Below are 26,076 nucleotides of genomic sequence, written 5' to 3'. Positions count from 1 at the left end.
GATCTGAAATTTCTAGCGATCAGGAGCAGCAACTCTGGCTGAACTCCTCTATAACCTGCCGTGCAGTTTTGGGGCAGTCACCTTGAGCAGGGATTCGTCTGCTATGACATCGTGGTGGTTGGCAACTGCCCTCATCTTCCATAAGGGAATAATTGAACCAGAAAACCCAATGAGTAAATACTATGAGTTGGAGGTCTGGACTAGGAGCAAGAACATGGGGCTGAGATTTAAGGTTGGAAATTAAGCTGACAGACGAGTAACAGAGTTAAATGGGAGTTTTAAGATGCTGATTTGCAGTTGCAATCCTTTTTCCCTTGGTTCCATGTTAAGGTCCTGAGCTCAAACCATTGTTACTGGTTTGGGGGCGGGTGTGGGAATCACCTGGAAAATTCATAAAGTGAGAAAGGGAGATCTGGATCTTCTTCTCCCAACCATCTCATTGCAAGCATTTCTAAGTAGTCACATTTGGAGCAGCATTGATGGTGTTAAGGGGTATAGGATGTCTGTCAGTTACTCATGGTTGGTTTTGGGGTTAAAGAACATCCATGGAAGACAAAGAGAAGACAAACATTTGTAAAAATGAAATCTGACCCATTCACATTATGTCTATAACTTAGGAATGAGAAGGTGAGTTCATGATGTTGTTTTTGGGACAGATTCTTAAAGCAGCATGCTTGACAGACAAACAGAGAGCAGGCTATTTTGGATGTGGTAATGTGCACCAAGACAGGTTAATTAATGGCCTCATAGTAAAAGAGCCCTTCGTTAGGACAGTTCATAACATAATTGAGTTTCACAGTCAGATTGAGGAAGAAGCGATTGGGTCTAACATTAGTTTTTTATGAGCATATGAGAACAGATCTAGTTAAAGTGAATGGGAAATTAACGTTAGGAATAACACTAGCAAAGATACAGTTCACTGAGAAAGAAAATCTCTAGGGGTAGGATGTAACATTTGTAGCTAACTAAAGAAGTTACAGATAGTACCAAATTGAAAGAAAGGGCAAATGATTCTGTGAAGGTAAGTGGCAGGTCACAAGAGAACACAGAAAACAGCCAACATTTATAAACAAAAGAAAGTAGAAAATTAGAGAAAGCTAGCTAGAAATATACAAACATATAGTAAGAATGCCCACCTATATTTAAAATGGAAGAGAGTACATATGATGTCTGGTAGTTCTCCAGACAGTGAGTTTGGGTAATTAATAATGGAAAGTAAGGGAATGGCAAATAAACCAAATAGATACTCTGCAGCTGTTATCACTGTAAAGGTACAAATAACCCATTAGTAATTTTAAATTGAGAGGTGAAAGGGAGGACAGAACTTAAAACAGTTACAGTCACTAGTAAAAAGACAATGAGAAAACTACTGGAACTAAAAGATAACATGTCCCTGGTTCTGATGGATTTCATCCTAGGGTCTTAAAAGAAACGACTAATGACATAGTAGAAGGACACAGTTGTAGTAGATACTAAATGTTAATTTTCCAAAATTTCCTAAAGTCTGGAAAGATCCTGTCAGCTAGGGAAATAGTGAATGTAACTCCTTTATTCAAGAAAGAAGAAAGATAGAAAGCAGAAAACTACAGGCCAGTTAGCTCAACATCTGTCATAGGAAAAATGTTGGAATCTTTTATTAAGGAGGTTAAAGCAGGGCAATTAGAACATTCCAATTCAATCAGGCATAGTCATATTGCGAAATCATGTTTGACTAATTTAATAGAGTTCTTTGAGGAATTACAAACAACATGGATAAAGGGAGAGATAGTAGGAACTGCAGATGCTGGAGAATCCGAGACAACAAGGTGCAGGGCTGGATGAACACAGCAGGCCAAGCAGCATCATAGGAGCAGACCCATGGATGTGGTGTACTTGGATTTCAAAAAGGAATTTGACAAGGCTTCAAATCAAAGGTTACTATGCAAATTAGTAGTGCATGGTGTAGGAGGATCATACTAACATAGATAGAGGATTAGTTAGCTCAAGAGAAACAGAGAAGGTACATAAATGGTTCATTTGCAGGTTGAAAAGATGAATTGAGCAGAGTTCACAGATATTAAGTTGGTGCCTCAATTATTAAAATCTATATCAATACTTGGATAAAGGTACTGAATGTATGGTTGCTAAATTTTCTGATAAGACAATAATAGATCAGAAACTAAGTTGTGAAGAGGACATAAGGTGTCTGAAAATGGTAGACTTGTTAAGTGAGCAGGCCAAAAATTGGCAGAGTATAACGTGGGAAAATGTGTACTTGTCCACTTTGGTAGGAAGAATAAGTAAGCAGCATATAACTTAAATGGAAAGAGACTGCGGAACTTTGAGGTAGACAAGGCTGTGGTGTCTTAATATATTAACGACTAAAATTTAGTATACAAGTACAGTAAATCATTAGAAAAGCAAATAGAATTTTTGCACTTATTACAAAATGAATGGATTACAAATTTAGGGATTTTTGCGACAATTGTGCAGGATACTGGTGAGACCAAATTTAGATTACTGCACACAGATTTGATCTCCTTATCTAAGAAAGGACACAATTTCATTTGAGGCAATTCAGAGAAGATTCACATGCTTGATTCCTGGGTTGAGGGCGTTGTCTTGTGGATGAAGGATGAAGAAGTTGGACCAGTATCCATTGAATTTTAGAAGAACGAAAAGTGATTTCATTGAAATACATAAGATTCTAAGGAAACTTGACAGAGTGGATGCTGAAAGGATGTTTCTCCTCATGCAAGAGAGTATACAGACAGTTTAAATATAAGGTGTCTCCCAATTAAGATGGAGAGTAGGAAAACATTTTCTCTGAGGGTTAGAACTGTGCATAATTTTCTTCCTCAGAAGGCAGTGGAGGCAGGGTTGTTGAATATCTTTAAGGCAGGGTCACTGAATATTTTTAAGGCAGACTTAAATACATTCTTGACTGACAAGGGAATCAAGATTTAGTGGGGGTAGCAGGAAAATGGAATTGAGGCCACATCAGGTCACACATGATCTTATCAAATTGTGGAGCAGGATTGAGGGGCTGAACAGCCTCCTAATGCTAATTCATATGATTGTATGTATGCTTATTAGTAGGTAAGACACACAAAATCTGCTCTGAAACATTACCTCCTAGCCTTCTACTCGGTTGTTTACTGCTAGTTATATATGAAGAACTGTACGGTCAAAGAGATCTACTCACCTTCACAGCAACGTCTGCAATTGCTATGTTTCTGGGGACATAACCATTGATCACTATGTCAAACAGTAGGACACCCTCTGTGTCTACTCCCCGGGCAATGTGTGTCATTCGTAGAATTTCACCTGAAAGTCAGAGGCTGCAGTCAGAGAGCACCTCTTGGCATTGCCTTAGTGACAGAATCAGACAACCCAGGAAGCTTGGGAATCTGCTTAGGCCACAAAATACCCTCAGATACTGAAATCAAACAGATCATCACCTCTGCGCATGCAAGTTTATTCTGGACATGTGCAGGGTCACTCTTACATTTGGGAGTGCATTATGACAAATCCAACAGGACATGTATGACCCCAAAACCCATCTCCAATTTTTAAAAGACAACAAGGTGCAGAGCTGGATGAACACAGCAGGCCAAGCAGCATCATAGGAGTAGAAAGGCTGATGTTTCGGGCCTAGACCCTGAAGGGTCCAGATTGCTGCTTGTAGGGTTTACTGTGTGTGAATTGGCTGTCAGACTTCTTGCATTACAAGAGCAACCATACTTTATAATTGGCTTTAAAGCGCTTTGAGATAGTTGGTCGCTATGAAAAAGGCCCCATGAAAGCAAGCTGTTCTATCCCCCAGTCAAAATACAGCCATTTCTCTCTCCAGTGTTCTTTCTGCAGCTATGCTCACTTACCTGTTGCAAACTCCATTTGAGATTCTTGCCTAAAAACTCCTTTAGTCAGAATGAAGCCGTTTGCTGTGCCTGGTGCAGGATAGGCCACTGCCCAATAAATGGGGGTAAAAATTGAGGCAAGTACTCTTACCAGAGGACCTAAAGCATATTGCAGGAACGGGACACAAAGATATATTACTTTGAAACAATTGAAAATAAAATACTTTAATAAAAATAAATAAAAACAGAAAATGCTGGAAATACTTATCAGTTCTGGCAGTAACAATTTAACAGAGAGAGAGAGAGAGAGAGAAATAAATTCAATGTTTCAGATAAATGACCATTCATGAGAAGTGTAAAGGGGTGTTACATAGACAGAGGAAGGGTGAGGTCAGGGGATTTATGCATTCTGTGTGAGAGATACACAGGCTGGGTAAATACACTGGTTAAGGGTTAAATCAGACTAAAGGTGATATGGACAATGAATACACAAGGCAGGCAACGGACACAGGTTTCATCTGTGCCATCTTAATACACAGATGAATGGCATGTCTAACTGGGGCACAGCAAATGGCCTCACCCACCTATCACCTAAGCTGGACAGACAGGGAAGAAAATAGTTTTACATTTCAGATCATTGTCTAATAATTCCCACTTAATGGTGCCAGGGTTGAGGTCATCTGTGATTCCACTCACGGGTGAATGCTTGCCAAGTAACAGAAAGAAAGCATATGAGCAGAGTACTAGAGTGAGACCAATCCCTGAGACAAATTTAATGCCAAATAGGAGCTTTCATTGGAGACAGAGAATTGGTGAGAAAATTGCCTGTTACAGATCATTAAAATACTGCAGTCAGAGTAAAAGAACAAGTTGAAGTACATACAATGTTTGGGGAGCAGGGGATTGGAAAGAATTGGGGGAGAGATGGGGAGGAGATATCAAAGCCCAATAGAAAACGACAGGCAACAGTTTATGACAAAGTGCAGACAGTGCCTTCAGTCTGTGAAATACCAACCGATTGTGCTTGGAATGTTCTGAACGTTTGCCTGAAGGGTTGTAGTGCCTGCAGCTGCATTTTCTGTGATGTTTGCATCAAGGATTGCGATTCCAAATTCTTTGTCATTAATAATTCCAATCAGACTGCCCCTGGCTCTCCCTGGAATACCTGTAATGAAGGGGCAGCATCTGTTACTGTGGAGTCCAAAGCTTTACCGAAAGATAAAACATTTTTTCCCCCACCAGAGGGTGTGAGTGTTTTCCACTGTAGACACTGTGTTGACTTTAAACATTTCTCACAGTCTAGACACACTGGACAATCTCATACTAGGGGCCACAGCCTCAGGATAAGCGATCAGTCATTTAGAACTGAGATGAGCAGAACTTTCCTCATTTAGAGGGTAGTGAATCTTTGAAATTCTCTATCTCAGAAAGTTGCGGATGTTCAGATGTTGAGTATATTTAAGACAGAACTAGATGGATTATTAGGGAATAAGGAATCAAAGGACATGGAGGGAGGGCAGGAAACTGTTGTGGTAGAAGATAGGCTATGTTGGCATTGCACGTTCAAACATGCTCTAGGGACTATATGATGTATTCCGAGTCCTTTATCTTACGTTACTTACTTGTTAATCTGAGAAGAATGCAGCTCTGCCAGTGCAGTATGCCCTCCACTGCACTGCAAGTGCTAGTCTGGATTCTGACCTCAAGGTCCTGATGCTGAACTTTGCATCCATGACCTTTGTACTCAGAAGTAAACATCTTACATCAGCTAAAACAGAGCCAGTGTCATTTGCCAGTGAAAAGAGGAAGGACATTAACACATAGGATTTGAATCCAAGTCCACTGAAAGCTTGGAGTACTGACCCACTGGACCAGCCAATCTTTAAATAGAGTTTTGTTTCACTACCAATGGTAGCCTTTTCACCTGGACATGGGTGGTAGCTGCAGCTGGCTGTTTGGAAGCTCTCTCCAGGGCAGCCTCTTCCATTGCTGTTTGGGGGAGGACTGTTGCACTGTCGTTTTCTCAACTGCTTCCCTCCTCCACAAGAAGCTGAACATTCGCTCCACGGTTGCCATGGGCTCCAACCACCGTTCACTGCCATAAAGAACATTCAAACAGCCTGTTTGAACATTTAATCAACAACGATTTAATGCCACAAGTTAAAATAGTTTCAAGGTACCAGGTATAATTGCAACCCATTTTCAAGAACTTGGTTTACATGTTGTGACATAGAGGATGTTGTCATTTAGTAATGTTAATGCTCAGATGCATTCTACCATTGCAGTAAACAGGTAGTGATTCATATGCAGCAGATCAGCTTCAAATCAAAGTTGCATTCATTAAAATACAGGGGTCCAAATATGAGAGCATCAGGAGGAAATTGTTACAGCAGAATATGTGTTGGAGGAAGTGACACAGCTGTGAGTGTGTCAGGGAGCAGCATTGGAAGTTTTAAATCTCCTTTTTGAAGATTTAATCACAGTTTGAATAACAATGCATTCAGCACCACATGTCTTGCTATCTTTTGGAAGAGAAGCCTAATTTTAGACCCAAATTTTGTTACAGCACAAAGATATGGTCTCAGCAAATGATCAGGAGAACATTGCCAGGGAAAGTAAGGAGGCTGACATAAAGACTGTCTACAGGAGTGGGCTGGACAAATCAGATTCCAGACTTAAGTCGAGCTTGATAGATCATATTTGGTATTCCTTTTTGTTTTGACGAGGTGCTCTCTTACTGAAACAAAAGCATGCAATGATGCAGCTTTGGTTTTAACATTAAAACAAAAGTTTATTACACAAGAGAAATGAAGATAAAATAGAATAAACCAAACTATTTTCATATAACATAGATTTAAAGATTTCAAAATATTTCAAAAAATATAATCCCATTAATCCCAAAAGCACTCTTTACACTACTCACACTCTGTATGCTTCATAGGGTTTGACTTAACTGTGGCTTCCATTCCCAGTCATGTGAATCTGACAGCTTTTTCTTTGATTTGTCATATAACTGAGTATATACTTCCTCAGCTTCACGTAACTCCTTTAAGTTTTAATCAAACGCTTCCAGTGTGGAACTTGTACTAAATTCCTTCCACTGAAACAACCTATTTTGAAAATTCTGAACTACCTTCTTTTTTCAGGAGCAACTGCTTTCCACACTCAGCTACAGTTAAGAAACCTGCAGAACTCCCAAGACTGAAGCAACCCTATTTTCTTCTCCCAGCTATGGCTGTTTCCCCGAATCAAAAAGAAAAAAAATCAACTCTTGACCTTTCAAGCTGGAGCCTAAGCGAAAACCCATTACTCTCAAGGAAGTTTTTCTCACATACTGTGTTTTGAAAGAAATCTCCACAGCTATAGGAATACTTACATGTTACTCATTAAACCCTTGAGACACACAGAAAAGTAATATACCGTCAGTTCAAATTCAAACTCAAAAATAATTATTAAAATATATAAAAATCACACATCCTACATCACATTATGATAAAAATAGAAACAGATTTTGACAGGGAATATTCTTGCCTGTTTTAATTGGGTTTGTTTCATGTTGTAATTGTTGCACTTGGACAGCAGATGGTGGAATTATCTAACTGTTCAGAATTGGCATGAACAGCCACTTCTTAGTTCATCATAACCCAAACTAAAATAATATCATATCACAGGCACGTATTCTAGCAGTTGTCAGTGAGCAGCAATCCCCATTTGTCAGGTTCGTTTTTTTCTTTCTCTGTTTAAGAGTGTGGGCAAGTGATCACTGAGGTTGATTACAGAATCATGAGCTAACATAGGAGTGCTCTATTCTTTAAGACTCAGGGCTAGAAGCTGGTACTTTAACTTTGCTGCCTTAGCCCATTGTTTGAAAATTGCTCATTGTGCAACATTGTCTGGTTGTGTGAAGTATGACAGCACCCGCTTTCCCCCTTTCCACCTTCTCACCCTACTGGCCAGCTCTCAGTTTAAACTTACCAGGGCACATGTCTATACCACAGCGCTGCATCTGCACATTTGCCCCTGAGCAAACATTGCCACCATTGGCAGGGGCTGGGTTGCTACATGATCGGTAACGCTTGCTTTGTCCGCCGCCGCAGGTCTGACTGCATGGATTCCAGGAGCTCCAGGAGCCCCAGTTCCCATTCACTGCAAACAAGAAACAGATTTCACTCAGCGGAAGCAGGTCAACCTTCCTGCTCCTTTGATGCTGCCTGGCCTGCTGTGTTCGTCCAGCCCCACACTGTGTTATCTCTGACTCCAGCATCGGCAGTTCTTATTATTTCCAAATCAAAATATCGCCTTATTCACTGTCAACTCTCCTGACCAGATTCGATTCATCTTCTCCCACAATCACACTTTCTCATGAAGACTATCAGGTCATTATCGCATTTCTGTCTGTGAGAGTTTTCTGATGTAAATTTCCCGTGTCAAAAGTAAGTGCTTGGAATATATGGCAAAAGGTGCTAAACAAATGTAAATGATTTTCTTTTCGAATGTAAAGGGGAGATGTTGCTGAGGCCTTTCCAAGTTTTGAATAAGCCTGTATCATAGCTGGCCACTCAGACTGTCACAAGAGACTTGACATTCAATTCAGTATTTCACTGTAGAAAGGGTTGACCTCAAACCAGTGCCTTTAGATGGCAGCATGGCTGAGATTAGGAATTCACCACTGGCATGGTCAATGACTGCTACTGAGTTTGTGCTGCCCTATAGCACACAAATGTTCTGAATACTGTGCCCCATTGTCTACCCTATATTTTCTGCCTAGTCTGAAACACTTCAAATATTTCAGGCTAATTTATGTAATATATATGGCACAAAAAATCAGCCATCTGGCTCAATCAATTTACGTTTTACTTAAGCATCCTCCAATCCTTCTTCGCCTAATTCTATCAGCATAACCCTTTTTTCCCTTCATTGAAATATGGGGCTTAGAAGCAGGCTTTGACCATACAGCCCTCCAACCTGCTCTGCCTTTCAATAAAATCCTGACTGATATGGTTGTGGCCTCAGCCCCACTTTCCTGTCTTCTTTCATAACCCTCAGCTCTCTGGTCTATCAAAAATTTATTGAACTCTACATTAAATAAACCCAATGACTTAGCCTTCACTGATTTCTGGGGAAAAGAGTTCCAAAGATTAACAACCTGCTAACAGAAAATAATTCTCATCTCCATGTTATTCTTAAATCATATCCCCTAGTTCTTGTCTCACCTACAAAAGGAAATTATATTTCCATTATCCAGGCTCCCTCAAAACTAAGGAACTTGGATGGTATAACCATTGTCTCTACTAACTCTGCAATTGTTTCTTTTAAGATCCAGAATGCAGATCATCTGGACCTGGAAACTTGTCAGCCTTTAGGTTGAATAGTTTTCCTAGCACTTTTTAATTTCCACGCTCCGGTACTTGATTTACAAGTAAAAAAAAATCAGAAGAACTGCTGAAGCAGTTCTTGATTTACAAGTGTCTTTTGAAGTTTGCAAGTCTTCTACAGTGAAGACAGACACAATATATCTGTTCAACACCCTATCATTTCCTAGCTTTCTGTGATTAATTATTCCTTCTCCATCCTGTTTCTCATTGAATGCATTCATGCTATTTACCTCACCTACTTTCTATGGTGTTGAGTTCACATTCTCATAACCACCTATGTAAAGAAGATCCTCCTGAATTTCCTCTTTAATTTATCATCACAGAATAGCGAGCTCCACACGCTTTAACTGATTGGCTTGCTCTTACCTGGGCACGGTTCATTGTTGCACAGTACTACATCAACATCACTTCCTTCACACAGTCGGCCACCATACTGAGGCGGTGGATCAAAACACGACCGGGTCCGCTGGTGGATCCCTCCCCCACAGGACGCTGAGCAGTGAGACCAGCTGTTCCAAACCGTCCACTGTCCATCCACTGTTGGGAAGACACAATCACCAAAGTCGTTTCTGCACTTCAAACACCGCTCACAATCTTTCAAGACACCAGATTGTTCTATCAACTAGAATTATAATTGAAGTTGAGTTTCAAACCTCATTATTTCTGGAATTGATTTAAAAATTTTACTAACCAACCTACTCAGAGACGTGATAACAAATCAGTGGAACAGGTAGGACTTGAACCTAGATCACCCAGCTCAGAGGCAGGGACATTACCACTGTGTCACCTGTAATTGATTTGATTGGGATGAAACTAATTGACAGAAACTGGGGCCTAATGGAACAGCTTTATAAAAGAAAAACTTGAATTATTCAACTGGAAACTTTACTGGTTGTAGTTAATACATGAAAAAAATGGGTGATTGGGTGATGGGAAAAATGTTCAGTTTTGTGTAAGATCACTACTGGGTACAAAAGAAAATAAATGGAGAACTTGGGGGCTCTTTTGCTGTAGTGGTACTGCCCCTACCTCTAGACCAGAAGGACACGGTTCTAGTCGCATCCACTCTAGAGATGTGTGATAGCAAATCTGAACAGGTTTATTAGTAATGTTAAAAATGTTCTTCAGTAAAATGGAATGGTGTCAGTGCAAGTATTATAGTATGTCAGTTATATCATTAAGACAAGTGAATGGCATTATTTAATTAGTAATAAGAAAACTTGCCCTGCAACCTGGCCGAGTGGTTAAGGCGATGGACTAAAAATCTACACAGGCCTTCCCAAAAGGTTTGAATTTGGCCAACTATGTTTCTTACTATCCTTGATGACCACATTGATGGCCAATTTCTTAAGGCAATGAATTCAAAATCTATGAAAAGGGGATATTGTGGCACAGTGGTAGTGTCCCAATCCTGAGACCAGAAAGTCTGGATTCAAATCATACCTTAAAATGTGATAGACATAGGGGTGTGTCATTATATATTCAAAAAAATTGATACAAAGAAATAGTTATAAAGAAAGATTGCCATTTAGGGGCACCAAGAGAAGGGCTCTCACCATTGGAGTCCACCCTTTTATCATTGGGATTTTGACATGGAGGATGTTGCATGTAGCATTCTTGTGCTATAGGAGGTTAAGGTGGTTCACAGATTTCCATTTACTGTAGCCTTGGGAAGTCTATGTTCCACGTATACACTGGTTGCATCAGATTGTAGCCATTCCTCCATTATTTAAAGGGACTGCTAATTTATTTTGTTTGCACTTCAGCTCCATGTTTCTGATCTTTGGCACTCACTATAGAGGCAGGGAAGGCAAACTGAAGGCTCTGATCAGGGGCTTGATCAAGGTAGCCATTAACAGATCCTGCACATCTGGCCATGGAAGGGGTCATCATACCCAACTGCTAGTCACTCTTTTGCAGTTACACCTTTACCTTGAGAGACAGCATGCTGTCTCCATTGGTACACTTGAAGCCTTCCATGACTGGTGGATAGCACAGGGTCTAGACTGCATTAGCTCTGGCCATAACAACAATAGAATTTGAATTTGCTAAGTTTTGCTTGGACTCTTAATTTTTGTTAGTGTTCCTTTAAGGGTCTATCACTTTTTAATTTGGTATAATTTAGTTTGATTTGGTTTAATTTAAATTGTATTTCCTCAGAGCAATATGCCCTTCCTGCAATGTAGTGACCAGAACTGTCCACAAACTCTAGCTGTGGCCTAATTGGGTGTCTTATATCACTCCAGCATTACATCCCTGCTCTTGTATTCAATACCTCACCCAATGAAGGAGAACACCCATATCATTTATCGTGCACTTCAAGATCTCTAACTTTTCATAGCATCTCATAGTCTTATACAGACCCTACAGAGACATAGAGGCCGTTAGCCCATCGAGGCTGTACCAACTCTCCAAAGAGCATCAACTTCTATCCTTCTCAATACTCTCCTGTTTATTGTGTATTCCCCTGCTTGGTTTGTCCCGTTCAAATGCAGAACCTTACACTTTTCCTGATTGGATTTCATTTGCCACTTTTCTGCCCACGCAACCAAACTATTGATATTTTCCTGTCATCAACAACGATCCTCTTCATTATCGGCTATCCAGGCAATTTTTGTGTCATCTTCAAATTTCCCAATTATGCCTCCATTTAAATCCAATTCTTTAATACATATCACAAACAGCAAGTGACTCAAAATAGCCCTGTGGAACACCACTGGAATTTGCTTTCCATTTGCTAAGACATTTGTTGACATTACCTTTTGCTTCCTGTCACAGAGCCAATTTTTGGATCTAAATGGCCATGCTTGGATCCCATGGGCTTTAATTCTTTCTTAACAGTCTGTTGTGTCTTTCTCTTGACTTGATGGGCAATTTGGAGAGTGAAGAGAAACAGGTGGAGAAAGGGAGAGAGAGGATTGTGCATAGATATAGAACGTTGTGCAGCCAAGCACAGAATTATGTCACAGTTTGTAACCTGTTGAATTTCTGAGTTCAGTTCTGCTGAGAAAGATGGTTAACCATAGGCAGAAAGGTAAGACCAAAACCAGAGGGACAGGTACACATGTATTCATGTTATTGGGCGTTTGAAATAGAGACTGTAACTCTTAGTTACTTCAATAGGTATGTTTGCAAAAATGTGAAAGTTAATTACTGTATGGAGGTAGAATAGAATCTACTTTCTTAGATAACACTATACTTCAATAATGTGATATGGAATTAGAATGGTTCGACTGAATAGCCATTATTGACAATTTATTAACAGGCCTTTTGAAATAATCCGGGCATAAATGACTCTCTACAAGAAAAGGGAGAGGCTCTTTTGATTCAGTAGTAGTGTCTACCACTGGGCCGGGGAGTCCAGGTTCAAGTCTCACCTGCACTAGAAGTGTATCATAATGTGTCTGAACAGGTTGATTGAAAATACTAACAAGATAATAGAGCCAAGTAGGCCTCTGCGAGTAAGCTTGAAGGCTGAGGAAGGTGTTCAAGGGAATTATAGAATTGATTGTGGGGAACAAAATGGGATGAGATAAGAAATGATGTAAAAGCTTAGTTCATCGAGTGCAGAAGGTACATTTATAAGTTCTAGAGAGTCATGGTTGGCCTTTTATTCTGTGGGTCACATAAAGAACACACTGTAGCATCAGGCACTTTACATTGAGGGAAGACTTTACAGCACAAAAAGATTCTGTTGACACTCAAGTCCAGCCTAAAAAGAGTGATGAAGTATGAAACTTTGGAAGGTTTCAGTGCAGTTAGGCCATGGAGGAGAACTCTTAAGAGTAGAATTTTTCTCTTAAGTAGTTTATGATGAGGAGACATGAGACACCAAGAAGAAAAGAGAATGAAGAAGGAAGTGTTGTTTGCATGTGCCAACTGGCTTGTCTGACCTAGATAAGTGTTCACTACTTGTCACAATTAAAAATTTTGTTATGTAACTCATGTGCTAAGATGTGGGCTCAATTCCCGTACCAGCAAAGGTTGCCGTGAAGGACTCTCCTTTTCAACTTTTTCCTCTTGCCTGAGGTAAGGTGGCCCTCAGGTTAAACTATTACTACAATTTCTCTCTCTGGTCTGGTTAGACTATGGCAATTTTTACCTCAATTTAAACCCAACATACCCACAGTTTTAGTTGTGATCTATCCTGATTCATGAGATAACAGCACCTGTTGTGAACACAGGACATAGAACAGTACAGCACAGTACAGGCCTTTCGGTCCACGATGTTGCGCCGACCTATTATCCTACTAAGATCAAACTACCCTGCATACCCTACATTTTACTATCCTCCATGTGCCTATTCAAGAGTCACTTAGAAGTCTCTAAAGTATATGATTCCACTACCACTGCCAGCAGTGCATGCCACACGCCCACCACTCTGCAAAGAACCTACCTCTGGCATCTCCCCTATATCTTCCTCCAATCACCTTAAAATTATGCCCCCTCGTAATAGTCATTTCCACCCTGGGAAAAAGTCTCTGACTATCCACTCTATCTACGCCTCTCATCATCTTGTACACCTCTATCAAGTCACCTCTCATCCTTCTTCGCTCCAATGAAAAAAGCCCTAGCTCCCTCAACCTTTCCTCATAAGACCTGCCCTCCAGTCCAGGCAGCATCCGGGTAATCCTCCTCTGCACCCTCTCTAACGCTTCCACATCCTTCCTATAATGAGGTGACCAGAACTGAACACAATATTCCAAGTGCTTGAGTGAATTTCAACAGCGCTTTGTTAAATAGATTGGGGAAAGTGATCCAACCAGCAAATTTCTTCCCCCTTTCCTGTGATATTTTCACATTAAACCTGCTGAAAATGTACAAAAGTCTGTGTACTCAGGATAGAGGAATTCCCTCAAGAATTTGGAGATTGGTAAAGTGAGTCACATACTCAGTAACTGTAATATACAATAATGGAACATCAGTGTGAAGCAAGTTGGAATATGTCTGGCTATGAGGTTTGCATGTTTTAATCTGATAACTTGATGAGCAAGGTTCTCAAAGATTGATTGAACACAACCTTTATTAGCTAGAAGGACTGGTCTGATTTTTCCCACCTGGACATGGAACAAAGATGCATTTTTTCACCTCAGTCGCCTTCCCCTCACATGACCGACCTCCATGCTGTGTGGGTGGGTCACTGCAGCTTCGCCTACGGGTCTGGTTTCCCTGTCCACAGCTTTGGGAGCATCCCTCCCATGCACCCCAGTGGGACCACTGTCCATGAACTAAGAAAGAACAGACACTTTTGATTAGAAACTACTGGCAGCACTTTGGTTTGCTGGTTGCTTTGCTAGTTGCATACTGAGCTGATCAAACCAGAAATGGTCCCGGACTCAATGCTGGACTTGGACTGAACTAATAAAATTTCACTCAGGTTGGCCGCAATTAGCAATGGCTACAGGCGAGAAAAAACTGAGCAAGAGACTCTGAATCGAATAACTGCTGACAAATACTGATCAGGTATAAGCATGAAGGAGGGACATTAGGTAGTATAGTGACTGAGCTATGAAATAAATTCATTTAATATTAAATATTTTATGCATCTATGACTTGCTAGTGTCACATGAGCATTGGTCATGCTTTCATGCTCATTTTTAATGTTTAAACTGCCTATGTAAACATTTAGATTGGAAATCCTGAATGCAATTGTTACCCACTATGATGAAAGCATAGGCTTTGGCCAGTTGTTGATGCAGTGAAACAGTTTTCTGAAATTTCTCAACCAACTCTGTTGCTATTTTTAAATACAGATGACAAGTGATCAACCTCCAGGGACTTTACAGGACTGTCTCTTATTTGGAGCACTTGTTCCATGTCCTGAGTTGTGCACTGCCAAATCTTTGATTTCAGTGCTTCCTTTTATTGTTTTCAGATCTTGAATTGATACACGTGCAGTACACACACTGTGGCTCTGCCATTCCCCCTAAATGCCTGCTCCCAGTGGAAGCATTTCCTGCCCTCCACCCTGGTCAGCCTACATGATTAGACAGAACCCCTACCTCCCACACACTTCATCCACCTCTTACATGTTCTGGACAGTGACTTCTTCCCCAGTAATGCTCTCGATACCTTCCCACCCCAACTCTGGACAAAATCCCACCTCTCTGGATAATTCTCTGCCCTGTCCCATAGTCTCACCAACACTAGGTCCCTAACTCCCTCCCACAATTTTGGCATTTATCACTGTTAGGACTGAGATGAGGAGACATTTCTTTACCCAGAGAGTGGTGAGCCTGTGGAATTCTCTGCCACAGAAAGCAGCTGAGGCCAAAACAGTGAATGTTTTCAAGAATGAAATGGGTATAGTTCTAAGGGCTGGATCAAAGCCTTTGGAGAGAAAGTGGAAACCGGGGATTGAGTAGGATGATTGGTCAAGGTCATACTGAACGGTGAGTCAGGATCAAAGCATCAAATATCCTATTCCTGTTCCTATTTTCTAATTTTCTAAAAGTACACCATTAGTCGTAAAGTGACATGCAGTGTACAGGTGCAAGTTTTTCTTTCTTTACCAACTTGGCAAATGGGTTATGATGAAATAATGAGAAGATTTTACATACTTACCTGGACAAGGCTTTGCATTGCATTGCCTTGATTCTACATCCCAGCCATGACATGATCTTCCTCCATTGGCTGGTAAAGGATTGTTGCACAAACGGATTCGCTCTTTGATTCCTTGGCCACAGGTAGCACTGCAGGGGCCCCAGTCCAGCCATTCTGAAAATCCACCATGCACTGTGAAAAGCGTAACAGATTACAATCAAAGGAAGCCTCTTAATGGGACCAGATCACACTTGCATTCATGTGATGGATAGCAAAGAAAAACCTGGGCCTGTTCTTTTCATTTTAACTTTTCTTTTGTTTACCTGACCCAGACTATCCCATACTCTCATGACTCAAAGTGCCTGATTCAAAATCCAGCAAAATCCAAAATCTGACACAGCCTTGATGCTGAGCTCCTGGTTTTCGGATAGCGTACATGTGGGTTCTCATCTTTGAATCCCCAACAAAGTGGAACCATCTTTATAAAACCGCTGATATAAAGACCTCTAAAAGGCCACTCTTCTACACTCGCCTTTCTAAAGGGTAGAACCCTAGCCTGCACAGTCTTTCCTGATTGTCATAACCTCTCAGATCTGGTATCATCTTTGTGACCCCATTTTTTCACCATCTCCAGCGCCTCTTTTTTTAATACAAAGGCCAGAACTGTCCAGGTATGGATGAAAAAGGTTTGTTGCAAATGTAACATATATTCTCTGCTTTTCAATAATATTCCTCTGGAAGTGAATCCCAACGCATTTCTTGTATTCTTATTGGCTTGTCAATTTGCATTTCAACTTTTAATAATTTGAGAATTTATTCCTTTGCATAAAATAGATAGTTTGTGGTTTTGCATTTATAAAAATGATGAATGAATATTATCTGTTCTCACATTCAATTGGAAAAATGCATGGCCGTTAAAGTTACTTTCTTCTCAACAACTCCAAATGGTCAGTCTGCCTTAGTTGTGCCTTTTGCTCCCATAGTAGAAGATGGTGAGTTCTAAACCTTAATGCAAGTCTTCAGCACATGATTCGGGTTTACATATTATTGCAATGCTAAGTGAATACTGCACTGTCACAGGTGCAACCCTTTGGTTGAGTTATGAAACAATGCTTTCAAGATTTATCTAAACCTACTGCCATTCTTCTTCCTGAACAGCACAGGGATCATGATATTCCACAGCATACACAAACATCTTGATCTGTAGTTATCTTTCAATCCCTACCAAATCTTTACAATCTATAGTACAGAAGAAGGTTATTTGGCCCAACGATTTAATGATGGACCATTTAAATTTTCCTTTTTAAAGTCAGTGCAAGTCAATGTTATAGGCTGAAAAATGGTCAATTCCCAAGTCTTGTACCCTGTACAACAATCCCTCAAGATAAAAATAGTCTTAAAGATATTGACTTTACCTACCTTGCACAGTTAGAGTTATTCCTACAAAGGAAGATCCCATGAGATTCTGAGCTACACATTTGTATTCTCCTGTATCTTTCTTCACAGCAGAGAGGATTTGCAGAGTGGAATTCTGTAACACAACCAGGCGCCCATTCTCTCTGATTGGATGTCCATTTTTGGTCCACTCTACCGTGGGTGCGGGCTCACCTGCTGCCTGGCAATGCAATAAGACCCTGTCCCCTACACTGACAACTGTATCCAAAGGTTCCACGGTGAACACAGGTGCACCTGCAGAGAGGAAAACAAATTTGTTATTCAAGTTGGGTTGATAATCAGTGGAACTATTCAACAGAACCTCAATGTAAATTGAGGCATACAATGAACCAGGCATGTCAGATGACAGAGATAGTAGGAACTGCTGATGCTGGAGTCTGAGATAACCAGGTGTGGAGCTGGATGAACACAGCAGGCCAGGCAGCATCAGAGGAGCAGGAAAGCTGACGTTTCAGGTCTGGACTCTTCTTCAGAAATGGGGGAGGGGAAGAGGGGTCTGAAATAAATACAGAGAGGGGGAGGCGATGACAGAAGCTGGATAGTGGAGCAGATAGGTGGAGAGAAAACGGACAGGTCAAGGAGGTCAAGATGAAGCTAGTAAAAGTGAGTATAGGTAGGGAGTTGGGATGGGGGTCGGTCAGTGAGGAGGGAGGGGCGGGTAGGTGGGAGGGAAGACGGACAGGTCAAGGAGGCGGGGATGAAGCTAGTAGAGGTGAGTGTAGGCAGGAAGTGGGAGTGGGGGTTGGTCATTGATGTGGGAGGAACGGAAAGGTGGGAGAGAAGATGGACAGGTCAAGGAGGCGGGGACGAGGTGAGTGCTGGTCTTGGGACGAGGTCGGGGGTGGGGAGATTTTCAAGCTCGTAAAGTCCACATTGAGACCACTGGGCTGTAGAAAAGGTACCCTACAACATCCCCACTTCCTTTGTTGCGGTTTTTTCACTATGGCATGTCGGAACTGGCGATTTATGAGTTGAGCATCGTATCCCGTTCTTACGAGGGCATCTTTCTAAACCTTCAGGTGTCCGTCGCATTCCTCCTCATTTAAACAACTACATAACGATATCAACATGTTTCATCCTACCATCACTTACCATGGACTACTCTTCAGAATCACTCTCATTCTTAGACACATACATCTCCATCAGTACCTCACTCGACTGCAAGCTGCTGGATAACCACACAATGCTACAATTCTCTAGCTTCCACCCTAAACATATTAAAGAAGCCATCCTCTAAGGACAGGCCCTACTCAGATGAGGAAGTATTTAATTGGTTATAAAACATCTTAGAATTTCTCGAGTTTGTGTAATACGCTAGAGAAATGCAACTCTTTCTTTCTGTGTATTGTTCAATAAACTGATGTGATCAATATTAGCAGTTAAAATAACCCAAGAATTACTGATGCAAAGAAGGCAATAATTGATCAGCATTTCAGCCTGGTGTGTCCAGCACCACCTCAATTGTACTTACTCTGCAGCATTAGAGTGACTTTCCGTTCCACTACTCCAGCTTCATTTTCAGCAACACACTTGTAATCTCCGGCATCTTCATTCTATCAGAAAGTCAGGATACGCTTTAGCAAAAGAAAATGGTAACCAATCTCGATCATTAAAGTTAAAGGTGGTAAGACTGGTCTGATGTTTGTGGAACTGGAAAGGAAACTTTCTATCATGTGTGTCTTGAGGGCTGTAGATGACATATGCTGCACCTGTGAGGAAGCAGCCATCCCAGTCTCTCGACAATCAAGAAATTTATGTAGCAGCCAAGGCTGATGGATAAACCATGCACCTATAAGACTGTGAGGAAACAAGAAGCTTGGAGCCATAGAGAGTTAGGGAAAGAGAAAGGCACAAAATGGAGAGACAGAAAGAAGACAGACAAGTGAGAAGACAGAGAAGACAGAGAAAATGAGATGAGGAGGTGAGATAAAAAGAGGGATGAGAAGGGAAGGGAAGGGAAGAGAAGAGAGACAGAGACAGGAGACAGAGTCAAGTGGACAACAAAAACACATAAGGACAAGTCAACAGGAGAAAATACAGGATGAAACCAAGAGTTAAGAAGAATGAGCTGGATAGAAATATTAAAGCTTGCTCTAATACAGTCTACGTCATGGTTAGCTGCTCAATGGTGAAGTGCAACTCACCACTGTCCCATAGATGGCCAAGGAACCATTATTCATTTGTCGAATACGATTACTAACAGTGAGTGGTCTGCCATTTTTATTCCAGTTTATTGATGGTGCTGGATCTCCATGGGCATCACAGTTCAAAACAACATTCCCTCCCAGGGGCTCCATCAGGTAAGCAGTGACCCCTCCTTGGAGAACTGGTGCCTCTGAAAATGGAACAGATTATCAGCAGCTACACAGAGGCCATCTAAAAAAACCTTCTTTTGCTATCCTCATTCCTTTCAAAATTTGGCAAACTCTACATGGTCTTTATCAATTGGGACATGAGCATTGACACTCCATTGCTACTCCTGGAGTACATTAAAATCCCAAGGCTTAATATGTTTCCTCAGAATCTTATTTAACACAGAGACTTTTCCCCACATGTAAATAGATGATCACTCTGTACAATTTATCAAGAAAAATTATCTTTATTCCTATAATTAGAAAACGAACATTGGCTTAAAACAGTTTAAAGAAGTTGCTTTTGTTCCATGATTGGTAGAAAGTTATTACTGTTCCCAAAATGTTACTAGAAAGTGTTCACTAGTCAGCTAATGGAGGTCTTACCTTTCACATAGACAAATCCAATTGCCTTGATCATTCCTACATCACTTTCTGCTGTGCACACATAAGTACCGGAATGTTCTTTGGTTACCTTTTCTATTATCAGCTCACTCTGACCATCTTTCCCAGAATCTTTCACTGAATAACAAAACAGAGTCAACTAGGGTAAAAATGCCTGATTGATACAGCAGGTGGGTAAATGGCACCACTTAGTCCAACATAGAAAAAAAGCAAGACCATTTACCTAATTTTACTGTGAAAGTTTTGACATATGAATTTACTCTCCCTTGAATATGAATTGCCTCATTCATTCCAAACTCTGTTCTCTGTCCCCACATCAACACAAATGCATAACTGATATTCAGAATCTCAGCTTGTCAGAAAGAAAAATCAGTGCTATAAAACCTTTGCATGAACCAGGTTTGACCCATTTGCAGCACTGCATTCAGTTCTGTGGCCAAACCTCGGGAAGGATATATTGGCTTTTGAGCGAATATGGTGCAGATTCAGAATGATCTTAGGGCTTAGGATGTTAAAACAGGTTGTATAAACTTGCCTTTGTTTCCTTGGCTAATAAAGGATTAAGGGGTGAATATGATAGGGTAGATACAGGGAAACCAAATCAAGCGTGAATAGAATCCCTTCGGTGTGGAAACAGGCCCTTTGGCCCAACAAATCCACACCAAACCTCAAAGCATTCCACCCAGACCCATCCCACTATGACCCACCTAATCTATACATCCCTGAACACTATGGGCAATTTAGCATGGCCAATCCACCTAAGCTGCACATCTTAGGGCTGTGGGAGGAAACCAGAGCACCCTGAGGAAACCCATACAGACATGGGGAGAATGTGCAAACTCCACACAGACAGTTGCCTGAGGGTGGAATTGAACCTGGGTCCCTGGCACTGTGAGGCAGCAGTGCTAACCACTGAGCCACCATGCCACCCAAACTGTGAATGAACACAAACTTAGAACTAAAGTCATTCTGTTTGGGAGAGTTAATTTTATTGGATACAAAGGGAATGGGGCTGGGTATGGTGATATGGTGCCAAAATACAACTGAAATAGATGATCAGCTACGATCTTATTGAAAGATAGAGCAAGTTTGAGTATGGCTTACTCCTGATACCGTTTCTCAAACATGTTGCTTAGTATTGCTATAATAATTGTCATTGCTGAATATGAACATCACTGGCTAAGGCCAGCAATTGTTGTCCCTCCGTAATTGCCCTCAAGTAGGTGACGATGACCCATTTTCTTGATTCTGTTGCAATGTGGTGTTGGTACACCCGCAGTGTTGTTAGGAAGGAGTTCTAGGATTGATCCTGTGACAATGACAGAACAAGAATACAGTTACACATCAAGAATGTATGTGGCTTAGAGGGGAATTTGCAAATGGTGGTGTTCCCAATGATCTGTGCCCCTTGTGCTTTTAGGTGATAGAAGTCGCAACTTTGGAAGGTGATGTTGAAGAAATCTTCATGAGTTCCCCAATGCATCTTGTATTGTTACTTACGAGCATCTGAGGTGGAAGCAGTGATCTTTTAAGATAGTAAAATGAGGGATATCAGAACGTATTTTATAGAGTCATAATAATGCAGGAGGTAATTCAGCTCATTGGATTACAGTACAGAGACCTGGCATGAATTCAATCAGTGCCATTTCCTCATGCTAATAGTCCTGTAAGTTTATTTCTCTCAAGCACCTTTCCAATTTCCTTCTGAAATCACTCACTGTCTCCACTTCCATATACTAATGGTAGAAGCCATAATGGATGGTGGGACAATTGAAGCTTTCACTCAGATTGATGAGTTTTGTTAAGTAAGTCTTTCAGGGTATATGGATAAAAGTTTAGGAAATGAGATGACACACAGATCAGCAATGATTTGATTGAATAGTGAAGCAGGACCAAGAGGCTGAACTTCCTCCTTTTGTCCCAATGCTGCACTTAATAGTTTATGTCAGCAAACTGCCACAGAAACTACAACAAAACCTGACTAGTTGTGTTGGTGGATCTGGCATGCATTTGTCTGTCACCTTTAACTGTTATCACAGCAGGATGAATGCCCAGGTCTGTATGAAAAAGTAATTCTCCTGTATGCCATAATACACGGGATACAATAGTCTTGTTATCAATGAACCTGTTTAATATAATCTGAACAGAGAAATGCCATTGACCTAAACCAGATCTTTAACCCAACAATTCTAAAGGGCATGTCTCAAATAAATACCAGAGTTTTAATAGAAAAAGAGAGACAAGTTCCACTTTTCAATAATGAGATCTCTTTGGAGTCTTAGAATGCATTTATTTTGGATTTATGTTGCTCCATTCATACTTTCACCTACAGCAAATAATGACAGTAGTGTATGATTCAGCAATGCGATAAAGACAAAAGAGATCATGAAAGTACAAAGCAAAACCATTCCGTTCAATATGTCATGACATTGCTATTGACAAGAAGACAGCACCTAAGAGCTACCTCAGCCAGTACTGGGATTAAACCACACTCTAGCATCTAGTAACTGGCCCAGAAATACCTGTCTGTAAATGTGTGTTTATGGATGGGCATTTTATTTTCCCCCACCCCACACCACCCCACCCCAATTTTCCTCATTTAAAGGCATTTATAATGAAATAGTTTCCCAGGCACTGATCAGCCCCTGGGGAGTCATCAATGACATATTTATATAGCACGTTTAATATGTCAAATATCGTGAGATGGTTCACAGTAAAACAAAAGTTGATACCGCAGCCACATAAAGATATATTGGATCAAATGAACACAACTTGTTCAAAGAGGTAGGTTTTAAGGAGCAATTTAAAGGAGAGAGGAGGGATGTAGGAAGGAAATTCCAGAACTGAGTGCCATGGTAACTGAAGGCATGCCCTCCAATGGTAGAATAGTTAAAATAAGGCTGCACCAGAGGCTGGAATCAGGTCAGCACAGTGATCTTGAAGGGTTGTGGGGCTGGTGGAGATTAAAAAGACAAGGACAATCAAGGTCTTGGAGAGATTTGAAAACAAGGATGAGAATTTTGAAATCAAGACTTTGCTTGGCTTCTTTTTGCATATTTTGGGGAAATCCAGACAAGTTGTCCACCATTTCCACGATGACACATTCAAATCATGCAATTATGTGATCACCATTTTGCTAATGTTTCAAACAAATGATTAAAAGATGTTACACACTGGATTCCCAGTTTGTGTTGAGTTATTGATTCTCAGCAGCTGGTTAACAGTTTGGAAGAGTGGGGATGTATTGAGTCTTGTCAGTCATTGGGCAAGATTAGAGAAATTGGGCAGGATTCTGCTTATTGCTAGTTTTCCAGAAACTGCTACTGGGAAACATTACCTAGAGGTGAGGAGAGGACTTAGACACCTGTGATACTTCTGTGATAAAATAGCTTATTGCACTTTGTACTGGCTTTTGTGAAGAATAGGTATTTGAATGAGGAAGTACAGTAACCAAACAGTCAGTGCCTTGCATAAAGTATCAGAGTAAACTGGTAAAATGACAGATTGCAAATAATTTGTAAATTTCTATGATGCTGGTTCTTCCGCAAAATATAAATTCCAGGAAATGACATAGGATGACATCTATGTTCATTTACATACCTGCCACAGGTTTGTTATTGAAGCTCCAGCTGATGAATGGAATTGGAAGGCCCTTTGCAGCACATGTCAGCAAAAGCCTTTCCCCTTTGTGGAGAGACACATCTGCAGGGAGTTCTGTGAATGCTGGTTGAACACTTACGGACAGGCGGATATCATGGCTGGCCTTGCCAGCTGCACTCACTGCTGTGCAGGTGTAGACACCGCCGTCCTCTGGCTGTGGGAATAAAGATAGGAGGTTAATCATTCTCAGCTGAATTGATGTCAGCATAGCACTGCCCAATGCTGGACTGACAAGCGCTAAATGGGTTAATGTAGGAAATAGAAATTCTTCTTTTTCTGTTCTTCAGCAAACCCTGGAGATTGAAGATAACTTACTTCTACTCCAGTTCCATGGATTCTGAGATGGTTGTTAAGACCAATGCATCATGTGCAGACTCTGCTATGGGTGGGGCAAGTGGTGCATGAAGGGTTAGATGGACAGGTTGTCTGGAGAATTGTACTTTCTCTCTGATACCTTGATTTTGTCTCTGTGTGCTCCAAATTAAGTCTCTTGATGAGTTTCTTGCTTTTCTGCATAAACCTTCTTGATTTTGCTTGGTACAAACTGCAGTCTCTCATTAATCAGCAGGGATACTTGACTGCTTTGTGCTGTGCTTGTATAACTCTTCTGCCATGACTGGGTTCAGAGTAGAGTGTTTGCTGTAGAAATTAATGGTAATGCCCTCCAATTTGATAACAACCTTTTTATAGCAGGGCGACCAGAACTGTACACAGTACTCCAAAAGTGGTCTCAACATGTCCTTTACAACTTCAACATGATGTCTCAATTTGTATACTCAAGATCTAATCAATGAAGGCAATCGTAGTAAATGCCCTTTAATCATTTGGATAGATACATGAATAGGAAATGTTTAGAGGGCCAAATGCAGGCAAGTGGGACTAGTTTAGCTTGGGAAACTTTGTCGTCATGGACCCGTTGGACTGAAGGGTCTGTTTCCAAGCTGTAGGATTCGATGATTCTATAAATCTGGTGTTAGGCATATGAACAACCTGGTCTGGCCAACAGATCTGGTTTTGAGCGATTAACACCACAATACTGAGTAAGTTGGCTGGTGGACACCAGAAATAGAAATTTTCCTCTATTTGAATAGATGCACTCTACACTGTGATTAAGGCAAATTGTTGGGTGTAGGAAGTTTTACTTCTCCACTATCCATGGGCTGGTGAGGTTTGGCACTGAAACTATCGATGTTACAAATGTATATCATCAGAAGGAAATGCTTTTTGGGTTGAAAGTAGTGGACAATGCACCATCACTGTGAGCTGTACCTTAACCTTCACCAAGGCTGAAGAGCATTTCAGAAACAAGTGCCTACAAATCACAAACAAAGCTAGAGGTGTTCTACTTCTCAGTATTAACCTGCCTCTCTTGGGCATTCACCCCATCAATATAAACCTAGAGTATAAAATGTTTGAAACATGTCCATTCAGATATCACACATGTATGTTTCAGTATCAAATTTAAGTAACATTTCCTTCTGCCAACTCAGTCGAATAGAAAATTGGCATCATTGATATGATCATTGTGTATTCATTGATGTTGCCTCCCAACTCCATGCTGCTCTCTGCTTCATTCATTGTCTGTAATGTTGCCTGGCTCAATGATTTGTTCAGGGAGTGGGGCAGCAAGTGAGGCAGCGAAGTTTCAAGAGTTGGGAGCAGGGCAAAGAGAGGTGCAGCAAGAAAGGCAGCAAGTGGGAGATAAGCAGAGTGGCGAGCTGCATAACAAGTGAGGCAGGCGTTGGGAGTCTGGCAGCAAACAACAGGCATTCAAAACATTATTCTTTGATGCAGGCAACTGGCAGTGACATCACAGGGTCTGTGGCTGCATGAGTGGTGTGCCTCTGCTGTTGCAGTGGCAGCAAACAGCCTTAAAACCCAAGATTTCCAATCTGCAGAGAAACTTCTTAAGCACAGGAAACACTTTCTTGTTTCCCACTGCTTCCTAAGTACAAGTGAATGATATAATGTTCCTATTCATTTTAAACTACAAGGCATCTGACTTGCAGTAACACAACATGAGGTCCACTGATACTAACAAATCGTGTGAAATATGCTTGTTTTAAGCTAGTACATTGGTCTCAGTACAATCAATGGCTGAACTGAAAGAAGCAATTCCTAACTACCTGATATTTCAACTCTAAACATGATAGGATTGGCACAGGGCTGGCAAACTCACCCACAGGATGGCACCTATTACTGTCCTTGGCAACAAGATGGTGTCTTCTTTTCAAGGAAGGGACGAAATTTAGGGCAGCAGGCATGTTGGCTGCATTTTCCCACCTTCGAGACTTTGGTATAAGGAGGCAGATTAAGTGGGACAGAAAAGAAAAATAACTCTTAACCAGGAAGTGAAAAAGGGTTAAAATTGAATCAGAGATAGTAGGATCTGCAGATGCTGGAGGATCCGAGACAACAAGTTGCACAGCTGGATGAACACAGCAGGCC

General features: G+C 41.0%; 1 protein-coding gene across 1 annotated transcript in view; it reads right to left on the bottom strand.

Annotated features, from left to right (window-relative positions):
• The window catches only part of LOC109918284 (hemicentin-1-like), a 417,033-nt gene that overhangs the window by 18,135 nt on the left and 372,822 nt on the right, over positions 1–26,076 (bottom strand). The window contains exons 82-94 of the mRNA XM_048613389.1: positions 23,569–23,782; positions 19,951–20,085; positions 19,357–19,547; positions 18,684–18,765; positions 17,177–17,446; positions 15,779–15,949; positions 14,272–14,442; positions 9,581–9,751; positions 7,815–7,985; positions 5,764–5,934; positions 4,855–5,004; positions 3,861–3,998; positions 3,185–3,306 (exon numbers count right to left, since the gene is read on the bottom strand). Coding sequence (XP_048469346.1) covers positions 3,185–3,306; positions 3,861–3,998; positions 4,855–5,004; positions 5,764–5,934; positions 7,815–7,985; positions 9,581–9,751; positions 14,272–14,442; positions 15,779–15,949; positions 17,177–17,446; positions 18,684–18,765; positions 19,357–19,547; positions 19,951–20,085; positions 23,569–23,782 — 2,157 coding nt within the window. The remainder of the gene's footprint in view (positions 1–3,184; positions 3,307–3,860; positions 3,999–4,854; positions 5,005–5,763; positions 5,935–7,814; positions 7,986–9,580; positions 9,752–14,271; positions 14,443–15,778; positions 15,950–17,176; positions 17,447–18,683; positions 18,766–19,356; positions 19,548–19,950; positions 20,086–23,568; positions 23,783–26,076) is intronic.

This window comes from Rhincodon typus, chromosome 28, assembly GCF_021869965.1.
Source record: "Rhincodon typus isolate 14 chromosome 28, sRhiTyp1.1, whole genome shotgun sequence".
Classification (NCBI taxonomy): domain Eukaryota; kingdom Metazoa; phylum Chordata; class Chondrichthyes; order Orectolobiformes; family Rhincodontidae; genus Rhincodon; species Rhincodon typus.
Note: the sequence above shows the minus strand (reverse complement) of the source record. Positions and strands in the feature narration are given on the sequence as shown.